Below are 13,341 nucleotides of genomic sequence, written 5' to 3'. Positions count from 1 at the left end.
GATAGGACAGTTGTTAAACATGTGCTTTAGCCTTTTGCAACCAGCAGAGGTCTCCATTGTAACTCAGTAGTTACATTTTTCAGCCACAGTACCAAATTATATCATTAACGCCTAATAGAATAAGCTTTCTGTGAAATAATATATAAAGTAAGCTAATTTTTTTCTCCTTTATTATTAAATCTACAATTCAGAAAAATACTATTTAGAAAAAAGTCTGAAATGCCTTTTCACTGTGCTCAAGATTGAAGAGTTGAAGCATGCTTACCCTTAGGTCTATGTGGCCCACCCACTCATAAAGATCAGGCACCCATGACATACATCCCTAAGTATTAAGGATAAAGAGATCAATGTGTCCTTTTATTTCCCAAAAGAAGAATGACTTTGTACTCAGTTATCAAAGAGGTCGTAAAATTCATGACCCTCTTCTGTTTCCAATGGATCTCTCAACTACTGGCCAATCAGGGTGTTAACCAAGGATAGCTTGTGCCTACCAGACAGACACAAGTGGAAGTGTGAGTCATGAATTGTCAAATCTCTACTTTTAGAGTATATTGAAGGAAATATTTGGTTTTAGAAGAATGTACATAAGTTTGGTTAAATATGCTATTCTTCTATACACTGAACTCCTGGCGTATTTGTATATTTTGATTTGACATTGATGAGAGCAAGAAAATAGCCAAGATAAACGAGGGAAGGAAGACTTATCTGAGAAAGCTGGATGTAAATAGATAAAGTACATAATGTATCTGTTTTATAGTAAACAATGCCATTTATTAAGATCGTAATGGTGTGTGCTCTGCAGTGCCAGTTAGGTGCGGACAATCCTACCATTAAGTAGTTGTATATATAATAACTATGTACATTACAGACCATCACAAGATCATATACGAGCATTAAACACATCCTAAACGATTATTCTGATCTCTGTCCCTTCTGCATCTCAGATGCCCTCCCTCCCCCACTTGGTATTCTTCCTGATTGATCTGTGTACCTTAAGGATTAATTTCCTTTGAAAGAAATGCAGGCTCTAAAGGGTCAATCTCCAGGGTGTAAATGTATATGTAAACAGACCTGTGAATTTACCTAGAAACTTTTACGTGTGAGTCATTAGAACAAGGGATATCTTTACAGGGAAGAAAAACTGCCAAAAGAGATCTGCATTGACACAGGAAACTATACACCAGTTTGTGTGACATTTATTACAATGATAAAAGACATAGTCATTAGCAGTCATGAGTGAAGGACCTTGAGAAAAAACTCTGCCTTATAAGAGAGTGCTTGGTCAAAAACTTAGGAGCTGTTTTTCTTTTCCATACTATACGAAAGTTCATAGTTTTCCATTTCAATTTTTAATTTATATTTACAATACACCCATACCAGAAGTACATATAAAGTTGTTTCACTTTATACTAACCGATTCATTGGTTTCTAACTAAGTGATTCATTGGTTTCTCCACACACAATTTACAGAACTAATGTAGCAGTAACCATGAAGCAAACTCCTGTTATTCTACAAATGTATTGAACTCATGAAGAATTGAATTAATATAGGCTATACTGTGTTTAAATCCAGGGGTAAGCCACCTAGCAAAAAATGGGTAACACATTCCCATGTGTTATACATGTGTTTACAACTTCAGCTGCCTGCAAAGCCTGCATGTATCTTGTGGCTCCCTCTTATAGAGATAGAGAACACTGTTTGTCCCTTATATTATTATTATTATTATTATTATTATTATTATTATTATTATTATTATTATTTATTAGAACATAAGAAAGTGTCCATTCGAGAGGAGGCCATTCAACCCATCGTGCTTGTTTGGTGTCCATTAATATCTAAGTGATCCAAGGATCCTATCCTTTCAGCTTCTACCACATCGCTGGGTAGTTATTAGTATTATTATTTATTTATTAGCAGACACCCATGTCCAGGGCGACTTACAAAATATCAGTGTTAAAAAAAAAGGTACCCAATCAGAACCAATTAAGGTAGTTAAGGAAGATACAGTAACTCCCTCTTTCCATTTCACTGTATTCAAGTTATTCAGAAATATTATATAGCGCCTTTGGTATTAAAATTATTTAATTGAACACACCCAGAACGGTGCTGCCTGACAATACTCTACTCTGATTGGCCAGGACTGGATATGGACTCAATTACATTGATGAGTAATTTAAAATATTTAGAATTGATAAACATTCCACTACATTATTGTTATTTTTTTTTTAAAGAACATTTACTGGACTTCAGCTACACATAAAAAGTTAGGAGACGGTCTTTCCCAGCCGACGTGCCCGGCTCTGAAGGCCTCTTCGGGGCGGCCGCTGCCAGTGAGGAGGGCGGGACCCGGGCCAGGGCTGTCTGCCTTGAGTGCCGCAGTGCCGGCTGCGACGCATGCGCGGTGATGGCTAATTAGCAAGGGCTGGCCAAGGCTGGCCAATCGGCTCTCGGGTAAAACAGCTGAGCGGCCGGCGGAGAGGGGCTGTGAGAGCCGCACTGAGAGTGCAGAGAGAGGCGGAGAGGCGAGCCCGACCCAGGTGAGAGCCTCGCAGCACCGCGCACACACGTATGCGAGATGAAACTGCGCTTTTATACAGGTGTTATTATAACACATGAACGTTAGATATGTCGAAATAAGCCAGACAATTAGCCGAAATGTCGCTGTGACAGTACAGCAAAACAGAGCCGTCCAGGTCCGATGCACTTTAAAAAGACCCAACGAGCTCAACTTCTCGGATTTGCCGACCAGTAGCTCCTGGTCGGTGTGAAACCAGTGCGACGCCGCTGCTGTCACACTGCACTGGCCAGCGGGTCTGCGTGAGGGATTACCGCATTAACACCGACTCGTACCGAGCGGGCTGCCCGAGAAAACGCCGCGGTGCCGTGCATCGTGAGACGGGACTGTTTCCCAGGCTCTGGGCCGGTGCAGAACCGCCCGGATAGTGCAGGTTGGCTAAGCAAGAGGGCGTGTCGGAAGACGCTGCTTTTAATATATTAGAGCTGCTCGACGAAAGTGATATTTCCACTAGGTTATTATGTTGCATTTTATGTTTTACTGTAGTAGATAGAGGCTGGCAGGTAGTCAACCTTAAACGCAGGAGGGAGGGAGGCAGGGAGGGAGGATTTATGGTTTTGTGATAATCGAAACTGAAATGGGCTGAAGTTATTTTCTCTTCTTTCACAAACCGCAAGCTTTAGATGGCGTTTCCCAGCGTCGCTGCTCTGGTGCTGTCGTCTTGAAACCCCGGCGTGGGCATTGCTGTGTACAGGACTGCGGCGGCCACTGTCCAGAAACCAAGATCCCAGGTACGAGAAGTCAGCTTTGCTTTCAAACGTTGAAAACTGAAAAAGACGCAACTTCAGCTTACTGTTTTACGTAAATCATGCGTTTATTTGAACTTCTGTCAGACCTGGGCCGGTGGACCTCCTCTAGCTCAATTTCAATGCATTGTTAGGATTAATTATGAAAGTAACGGGCGAGCTGTCATTATTTTGAATATTTCTGTTGACACTTTGAAAATCGATAAAGTCACAAAGCGACTTACTAAAAAGTATATCTATATTTCTGTAATTTATTTAGCAAACGTTACAGGTAATAAATATACTGTAAAACTTGCAAAACTCGCCGGGTCTGAAATGAAATGAAAGTCGCCGGGTTGATTTGCATAATGATGTAACACCGGGTTGTGCTTACAAAACAGACTTGACCATGTTTTATAAATCAAGAGGGAAATCGATACAGTTTGTAAATATGCATTAACACATTTGAAAGAACCTTCCATAACACTTAAGTTTTTGCATCTTTGTTTTCAGTAAATATATATACCGTACATTAAAAAAACACCATCACGTGTGAAGTTGTCACTTTAACACACGCATATATATAGAACGGTATATTTGTATTGCTCTTAATTGTAATAATACATAATAAATAAATAAAAGCCTGGCCTATTTGCCTACTTCTACAATGAAGCAATGTTTCCAGGCTCTTGTACCCTGCATGTTTAACTGGCCTGTTGCCGGTATCTGTACGGAAGCCGGGGTGTGTGGTTGACGCTGGACGGTGTGCTGGTTCAGTGTGTGTAGATGGAAACGGGAGGCATGGCGGGAAGGCCGAGGCCATAACGATGAGGAGAAATTGAAAACGGTTTACAATTATCTTTCAAATAACAGCTTGTGTAGCATGGCAGTATTAATCAATGGGTAGTCATACAGCGACAAATACCTCCTGTTGAAACTGTTCTGTATTGTATTCCCCAATTAACTACAAACACGTGTACGAGTAAGGGCGTCACACGTTACTTGACCAGCAATCTGATCATTTACTAAACCTGCTTTACTGTGACTGTCGACTGCATCTGTGAGTGAAGTGTGTTTGGCAGGATCGGTAAGATATATTATTCTCCTATATTTTATTACGCGAGTACGTAAGTGATAAGACGGCAGTGGTCCCAGATGGCAGCGTTGCCAAATCTGCGTGAGGAGGCCATTGGGATTTTGGTCATCCTACTGCGTTAACGAAATACTTGAACGAACAGTGTATTGTAATTGTTTACAAACTTATTTTTATGCTTAAAATTGATAATCAAAAACTATTAGGACTTCAAAACGTCTTGTAAATTTCGTGTTTGGCCTTATTGATGAATCAAATGTATAAAGGATGTAATTGGCACAGTTTGATTATCCAGAGGGTGGCACTGCTGAGAGTTGTGTAACTTAAATAGAGAAATTGTAAGTGCGTGTAGTTGGTGCGATTGTGTTGCAGCTGATTGTACCTGTCGGTTCAAGCCGTGTCATTATTGCGGAAATGATATTTAATTTCTCAAAATGCACCTGATGTATCCGAGAGAGAGAACCCTGAATATTTGACTCAAGGAACTTAAATACCATAAAAAAACAACATAAGGATTTGTTTTTGGTTTTAATTGCGGAAAATTACACCAAGATATTAAAGTACATGTAATGCGAGTATTTTATTTACGTTATTGTTCAGCTGTTAAGCCCTGAGCTATTCTAGGGTTCCTTACACAACCACAGATTAAAAATATACATTTCCCATTCAATGCCTTTGTGATTAAATTTAAAAGTAGGCCCATTTTCTTGCACTGGACTATAATCTAATATGATACCATGTTTACCTTCTCTTTAATTCATAATGTTGCATTGGTTATGCAAATATATAGACTCTGTCCTGAAGAAAGTTAGTGGGCTTCAAAGTAAGTGAGTGTCAAACCCTAATTTATTTTACCTTTCCCTTTGGCTCAGGTTCAGGATGTCGGAAAATGAGTTGTCCAAGAAGATGCTGCGAGCCGTGCTGCAGTCAAACAAGAATGGATTATCTCTTACCCGGCTGCAGGCCGAGTACAAAGCCCTCACTGGCGACTTCATCCCACACAAGCAGCTGGGCTTCCCTTCCCTTGAGGGTTACCTGTGCAGCATTCCCTCAGTGGTCAGAATGGAGCACAGTCGTATGGGAGAGGTGAGCGCTTGTCTTTTTTTCTGTGCCCGGTGGTGAGCTGCCTGCGAGCCTCCTACATCTGTTTACTTGGGTCCAAAAACCTGGGGGAAATATGGATGAGGCTGCATTACTCCTTTCACGTGAAATAATCTGCCTTCAACATTTCTCGGGATGAGGAATCGAACAGAATGTCTCCCTTTTTATTAAATGGAGGTTTTTTTAATGTGTTTTTATTTTGACTAACCCCCTATTCACACTGGGTTAGGTTCAAACAAACTCGGTTTGGTTTGTTTGCTTTGAAACAATGCATCAGTGTGCTAGCTGTTCACACTTTCCTTGTGTACACGCGTGCTGGGTTTGTTTTCGTGGTTCACTTCCGGACTCGGTTTACTTGTTCACATTGCAGTTTACAAGTGAGCTCTGTTCGTTTTGTATTAAAATGCTGGATATTTAAATTTTACATTAGTGCATACAAGAAATGGCGGCATTACGTGTGCATTAGTCATGTTATTGTACATTTTAGTCTACTTCTGATACAACCAAATAATGAGTGTATTCACAATGTTATCATTCTGTGCAGATCTGACCAGCAAAGCGATTCATTTTCAGAATCTATGATGAATGTATTGTGAACACATCCAATATTTAAACCTGAAGTATGCTAGTGGGCTCAAACTCAATCCCTGGAGGGTCATGTGTATGCTGTTTTTTTTTTTTTTTTTTTTCCCCCCAACAGTCCTCAATTACATAATTGGTCTACTTGTTTAATTAGCTAGAGGTCTCAGTTCAGTTAATTTGCCAATCGAAACTTGTTCTCTCTTCTCTGAATGAACCATACTGAGTATGGAAAATTTAAAATAAAAAAAACTCTAGTGTAAACGAGCCTTGAAATATGCCACAAAAAAATATAATAAGGTGCAGGTTACTGGGAGTCTCTGGTCAGTGATTTCTTTTACAGCTTGTGTTAAAGTTGGGGAGTTTTCATATCTGTAGATTAAATTGAGTAACATACATCTAGGAAATTAACCTGGAGCCACCTTGATGCTTCTGGACTGTCTCAACTTATATTCGTGGCTGGATGAGACATGATTTCATGCAACTTAATATTTGTAAAACTGAGGTTATGTGCATCAGATCAAAGAGAAAGTGGAAACTGTTGTTAGTTTGTTTAGTGATGGAAAAATCAAAGAGTTCCCCTTTGAAATACATGTAAAGTCTACCTGCAAAACGTTTTTACATCTTTAAAATAGTGCCTGGATTCAGCTGTACACAGGGAAAATGGCAGAACTACTTATCCATGCTTCAAAGCTGGATTATTGTAATTCCCTATTTGGAGGATTTCCAGAAAGCACAATTTCTTGGATACAATTGGTGCAAAACTCTGCTGCTAGACTGCTTGCATGTACTGCTTGCATCCTGACCTGCATATTTTGAACTCTCCTTTTTCCCAAATAATACAATCTTACTGCTTACTTTAAAGTTCTATATGGTTTTGCCACTTCACCTTATCAATCTGTTTTTACTCTTGTTATGTACCAAAGCATGTCTTCCTTTTGAACAGGCTTTTTTGGAGCGCGATTCTTTTTCGATCGTGCTGTGGAATTCACTTCCTGTCTATGTGAGAGAAGCAAACCCTGCCACAGTTCAAATCTAGTTTATATACCTAGTGGGTGTATACAAATGCACTTAAGACTCCTTGATGAGATTAGGGATCAAATTGACATTAAGATTTAAAGATGGACTTGTTCTTTATTAATTTTGAAATAGAAACTTGTGCATTTTCATGTTTTGTGTGGTAGTGAAAAGGGTCTGTGGCATCCCAGTTTATGGAATGCAGAATTCTTTTTTTTTTTTAATGCACTTGCATGTATTATTATAAAACAAATTTTATGGAATCCACAAACTGAACTGTTTTCATTAATACATAAATGTTCTCTTCTGTAAGATTTTAACTTAAAATGACTCTAGAAAGAGTTAACGGTTAAAGATTAAACCGTTGATTAGATTGGTTGATAAGATATCTTGGAGTGATGAAGGAGTCTGATCAGTGACGCTTTTCTGTTTTTCAGGTTTTCTGCTTCGCTACAGTGTGTAATGAGACAGAACACATCGCCCAGCTAGTTGCTCGGCAGCGGACCTCTCGGAAGACGGGGAAATCGCAGTTGGTGAACTGTCAGATGAGGGTGAAACTTGCCACTTTTATGCCAAACGGTAGGTTCTGTTCCAGCCTGATACTACGAAATGCAGACATTCTTGCACTGTTGGATTCTGATTTAAAGCCATAACTGTAGACTGCTGTTACCTTAAAGGGATTTTGTTATATGAAATGGGTGATGTACTGTGCAAAGTTAGCAAACTTGTTTGTTAGCGATGAGTTGTAAAAATAAAACAAATGGACAGCTGTTCAATTTAAATTTTAAGTGATTCAGGTTAAAGCTGCAGGTGGAAGTGCAGTAGTGTTGGATTTTGGCAAATGCAAGCGAGAGGACTGGAAGTTGCACCTTCATCCTTTAAAGGATTTTCAGGCCCTTGTGTTTTTGTTATTAAGATATGACCACTAGGAAGCTAGAGTCTTTACACCTCACCAAGGAGACGGTGAGAGCCGGGGACACATTTTAAATGTTTCTGTACTAGTGTCTGTCTTCTGTTGGTTTCAAGAGTTTCATTACTTGGTTGTAATTTGATTTAACTGGATGGGTGGGAACACTTCTCCAGAATTCAGATTTTAATATCTATATATTTTTATCTATACTGCATTGTTGCAGTCATCTACTGTAAAAGACCTTGGCAAAATGAATGTAGTCTGTAGTTACTTAAAAAGAAAAAAGACTGCAGCACTTGATATTGTTTGAGATCTGCTTTTTATATACCATCACCTTTGCTATTTAAAATAAAATATTTTATGCTTATTAAAATAGGAAGTATAATAAATCATGCTCCAAGAATTGCTGGAAACTTTGATTAGCACACTTTTAAAACTGTTCTGTCTAGAATGCCAAAATGTTCCCTGTACTCCAGTTTTAAATTTTAAAAATAGCAGACCTATTTCATCGCACCTCTGAGGAATTTTACACTCTACAGAGCTATGAATAAAGTCCAATAGTAGGTCAGACACTTGCTTTCTACTTTTCTAATTTATTTAACTTGGTGACCGGGACTGTGAATGTTTTGTATTTTACTACATTACCATACAGCATTAAGAACTTGTCTCTCTGAATACCTCAATCATATCTCACAAATCCATCTCTGCTCCAGTATAGGCTAAATCTGCTTGCTTACTTTAATCTATTGTTGTATTGCTTATATTTTTAGTCCAGAATTGTATTTACTTTTAAAAGTCTTATAAAGTCTAGTTGTCTTAGCATCTTCTCCATTCTGATATTCATGTCGTCAAATATGCAAAAGTCACTACCTTATGACCTTCCCACCTGTGCTTGACATGTAGATTTTGAAGCATGTTATGTTTTTTCAGATCTTGGCCCAAAAGCACTCGTATGGGTATTGGGATAGGAAAACAAACAAGGAAAGAATGAGTGCAATTGCTGAGATGCCACACTCAATGTTACCTTTTGTCATCCGATTGTATTCATCCTTGGATGCCATAGTTTAAGGATTAGGTTACAGAACTTTCTAGAACTTGTCAGTTCATCTTCATGGGCAGTTACCAGCTTCCACTGACTTGTCAACCTGTCAAATCTGTTTTCCACAGCGAAGCCAAGGTCGTCTCTCAGGCAGCCGGAGCACATGGGCCGCTCCAGCCGTAGCCTGACCCAGCTGTCCATAGGCAACCGGGGATATGGAGCTTTCAGCCATGCCTTGATGAGAGACGCTCAGCACGATGCAAAAATCACCACAGCCAACCAAAACCGAACCCCCACCATCCAAACTCGGAAACCGCCAACGCCAAGTGAGAAGTGAGTCTGCCCCTTCCTTATCACACTGAACTGTACTTTACCAAATCATGCACTGCTAGAACAGACTCCTCTCAGACCTGTGGGTTTACTGTCATGTTTTATGGTGTGGAACCAAATTTAAGATGTGTAGAACCTATGGTAGAACTGATGATTTAAACTGGGAAGACCTGAAAATTCTTCCAGGTTTTATTCTTTTGATCATAATTTGCTTCCTCTTGATGTTAATGTGTATCTTTTGCTGTGGAACTAGTAGCCTAGCTTTTTGTGCTCCCAATTTGCTTGCTCGTAAGAAGTGATTTACTTGCCATGGAATTTTTCACAACTTAATTTGGCTGCCAGTTTTGAAGAGTTGTGAGGTTTTGAAAGTTCAAATTTTTGAATTACTGTTTTTATTAAACTTTTTTTTTTTTTGTATGACAACTAAAAAGATCAAACTGGCAATTCAGGAATTTGTTTTAAGATTATCATTAGTACTAACTGGTTGATGTATTTGTCCAAGGTAACTAAAAATGAAAAAATAAATACAAAAATAATAGGGACTTGGTTGGTTACTAAGTTTACATATTGCATAGTTGTTTTCTCAAACTTGGTTAAATATCTTTTTCAAATTACAGTGAAATTCATTAGACTTTAGTCAAAATAAATGCATGTTTATATTTATTTACCATTGTTTTTTTTAATCTAGTTATGGTCTTAGTTTTCTGCTGGAAGCTTCCAACTCCATAGTGATTCTCAGCACGGCAGTGCCAAGGACACACTACTGAGCACCAGGGAATAAAATTAGCACCCGCCACCCACCAAATGCGTGTAGGTTTAGCCAGTGGCGGATAAATCTGTCCGTTTTACTAGCCAGTTTAATTTCTCCTAGTGTATTGGTTGATATGTTTCAAAATACGAATTCATTTGTTGACATTGTAGTGTTGGTATCTTAGTTGATTTGGATTAAATTGTTTTCGAATTATAATAGTTGCATTGACAAAGTGGGCAATCGGTGGAATTCAGCAGGTCTGTGCATGTCATACAGAGAAGCACATGCATGTATAATATGTGCAGTGCAATTAAACTACCACAAATCTACAGCTGGTATGTTAACCCACCTAAAAACCAAACACCCTTCTGCGAAACTAGCAATGACAGAAAAGAGGAAAGAAAGAGGAACAACAAACGCATCATACACACACAGCCAGCTATTGCTATTTATTCTGTATTCGCTGGAACTCAAACGCATGGTCCTGTTTCCGAATGCAGAGCGGCAGTTTGAGTGTGGTGTGGAGAGGAAAAGTCAATCGTTTTAGTCAAGTAGATTGTATAAATTAGCTCGATAGATAGGTCTTCGATCCATTTTGTATTTCGCTGTTGTCACCGGAAAACATTGCCACAAGGACGCTAATGTTAAGGCATTTTCGTTGCAGCTCACATTGCTAAACTGGCAATTGAATGAAAAGGTATAAAAATTGAAAAAGAAAAACAAGGTCCATCAGTTACAGATGTAATGGCAAAATATTATTTTATAAACAAATAGTCACAACCTTTATAGTTTAATGTTTAGGTGACAATAAAAAGTTGTGATATTGTCGGCAACAATAATAATACGAGAGTTGTCAGGTCTTCTGTATGGAAATGGCAAAATAACGTCTTCTAATAATGCATTTTTACATAGATATTTATTTAACAAATCTGTTGTCAGATAAGTATTCATCAATTACGACGTATTAATTTATGGGGAAACAATTTGCGATGGAGACATGCATTTTTTGCTGCGTAGCGGAGATTCTGCTGAAGAGAAACGTGCAGTATGTTTACATTGCATCTTTGTCGTGCATGGTATTGACCGATGGAAAGGACGTTACTGTCTGTCATCATCCCTATAGATTATATTTTTTACCCAATCCAAAGGACCTCTCTCAGCCCTGGCACTCTCAACTGATAAAGCAGGTGTCAGGTTATGCACTGCTGCGAGAGCAGTGGTCAGAGTAAAGATGACAGAGAGACAGACTTGCATTGTAGCTTACAAATAATGACTTTTATTGACAACATTAATTTTATTGACTTTTAAGGGCCTTAAGAAAATACTTTGAAACTGAATTACTTTTAATGATGTGCAGAAACCCAGAGAAGGAAGTAGCAGTGAAGAACAAGAGGAGCATGAAGAGCGACAATGTGTCCCCATATAACACCCCTTCTCATGTGTTAGTTTAGTGTGTTGATACAGATCCCCATTAGTTGCCATGTTATTGCACATGTGATTGATTTAATTTGAAAACGCTGCTCCCGCACAATGTCTCTACTTTCAAGTGTTATAATTCAATAGAATGGAATGTTTTGGTCAAAGACCTTATAACACTTGCAAGTAGAAACTGTGTGTGGGAGCATGTTTTTTCTATCCAGATCCTTTTCCCTCGTATGCACCTGTCTAAGAGTCTATACAGGTGAGATTAGATTTTGTTATTGTGATTGATTTAAATACCTGAATAAATGTAATGTTTTAACATGTTCATGACACATTTATACACCCTCATGTATTTTTGGCGATGTTTGCCTTTGGCTGGTAAAAATACCAAGTGGCTGGTAAGTTTTTTTTTTTTTCTCTCCCCCCTTCTACCAGACACAGTGGCTAGTGGCCAAACAACAAAAACACACCCACTGAGTAATGTAGAACCAGTAAAATTGTGTTTTGCTAAAACCATCTTAAACCAATAGAAAGTATTTTTGAAAACTGTGCTGCATTTACATATCCATGGTATTGGTTAGTGTTTATGCTCGTCATGACTGAAGATTACTGTATACATTTGCATTGAAGTGCATTTTTACTGTAAAGTTAATCGCTTTCCAAATTTAAAAATGGTAACTAAAATAAAGCAATTCCAGCAAATGTTTGCTGATGTTGATTTGATATCGGCAAGCAAAACACTCCAAAATGATGAGCATGCTTAGATCACAGTGAAGAATCTAAAGAAAATCAAAGTTGGGGGTGGGGGGGACACCTCTCAGATAGTGTTGGATAAAACTGATGTAAATGATATTTCTAAAATTTGAATATCCTACGTTGGGTTTTGGCTACGATTCGCATTGCAATATTTTAACGTGCATTAAATAAGTTTCCCTTTTTAAATATGTTAAAAGAAAAACTCGAGTTCCCTTTTGGGAGAAGTGCAGGAAGCAATTTCTCTGCATTTATAACCTGCCATTGTTGAATCGGCAGTATCTCATCTTCTGTAGTCCAGTACTGACAGTAATAGTTTATAGGTTGTAAAGCAGAGGATATTTATGCTTTAGTTTAAGATGAAGACTTGTGAAAAGTTAACTTTCAAACATTTTCTTGTACATTTGCATACTGTATTATATACTCCCCTATTCACAGATGTTCAAAGTGCTTTTGCTCGCAAAAACCTGTCCCTGTTTTCACAAATCCAGCTTTAATTGGATGTATGTTATACCCTGGTGTATGATGGTAGGAGTGCATCTATTTTTGATACCTTTTTGCAGATGGCCTATTTAACCTAACAGAAGTAAACTTCACAGCTACACAGATATTAGCAGAGAATACAAATATTTGCCCCTTTTACACGTCTCCTTTTATTTAGAGTGGAATTGTCTGGCAGCTTTGTTTCAGCAGTAAGAAAAGTAAAATTGGTGTTGGCTCAAGTCTGACATTAATGTCTAATAAACACACTTTCCTTTCTTCTTCGTTCAGTTTCTGATTGCTTGCAGATTAAATCAAAATGCGGTAACTGTAGTCTTGTGAATGGGACTGGAACACTGCAGAATTGTGCTCTTGCTTATTCAGCATGCTGTGCAAGCATTGGTCTACAGAGGCTTTTTCCAGCCACTCTCTTTTCAAGTACAATCTGGCTTGGCCAGAAAAACAACTTACATCATCCTACTGTTTTGTGTATTATTTGGATACGCAGAAAGGTCATACAAAGACAATAGTAAATTGACCTTGCAGCTAAATAAATGAGGGACTG

General features: G+C 38.4%; 1 protein-coding gene across 1 annotated transcript in view; it reads left to right on the top strand.

The window, feature by feature from the left end:
• The first annotated feature begins 2,436 nt into the window (after positions 1 to 2,436).
• Positions 2,437 to 13,341, top strand: part of LOC136766658 (tudor domain-containing protein 7B) — a 30,897-nt gene continuing 19,992 nt past the window's right edge. Inside the window, exons 1-5 of the mRNA XM_066720338.1 lie at positions 2,437 to 2,538; positions 3,194 to 3,307; positions 5,267 to 5,480; positions 7,529 to 7,670; positions 9,169 to 9,373. Of these exons, the coding sequence (XP_066576435.1) occupies positions 5,274 to 5,480; positions 7,529 to 7,670; positions 9,169 to 9,373 (554 nt within the window). The 5' untranslated portion in view covers positions 2,437 to 2,538; positions 3,194 to 3,307; positions 5,267 to 5,273. The remainder of the gene's footprint in view (positions 2,539 to 3,193; positions 3,308 to 5,266; positions 5,481 to 7,528; positions 7,671 to 9,168; positions 9,374 to 13,341) is intronic.

The sequence above is a fragment of the Amia ocellicauda genome, chromosome 13 (genome assembly GCF_036373705.1).
Source record: "Amia ocellicauda isolate fAmiCal2 chromosome 13, fAmiCal2.hap1, whole genome shotgun sequence".
Taxonomy (NCBI): Eukaryota; Metazoa; Chordata; class Actinopteri; order Amiiformes; family Amiidae; genus Amia; species Amia ocellicauda.
Note: the sequence above shows the minus strand (reverse complement) of the source record. Positions and strands in the feature narration are given on the sequence as shown.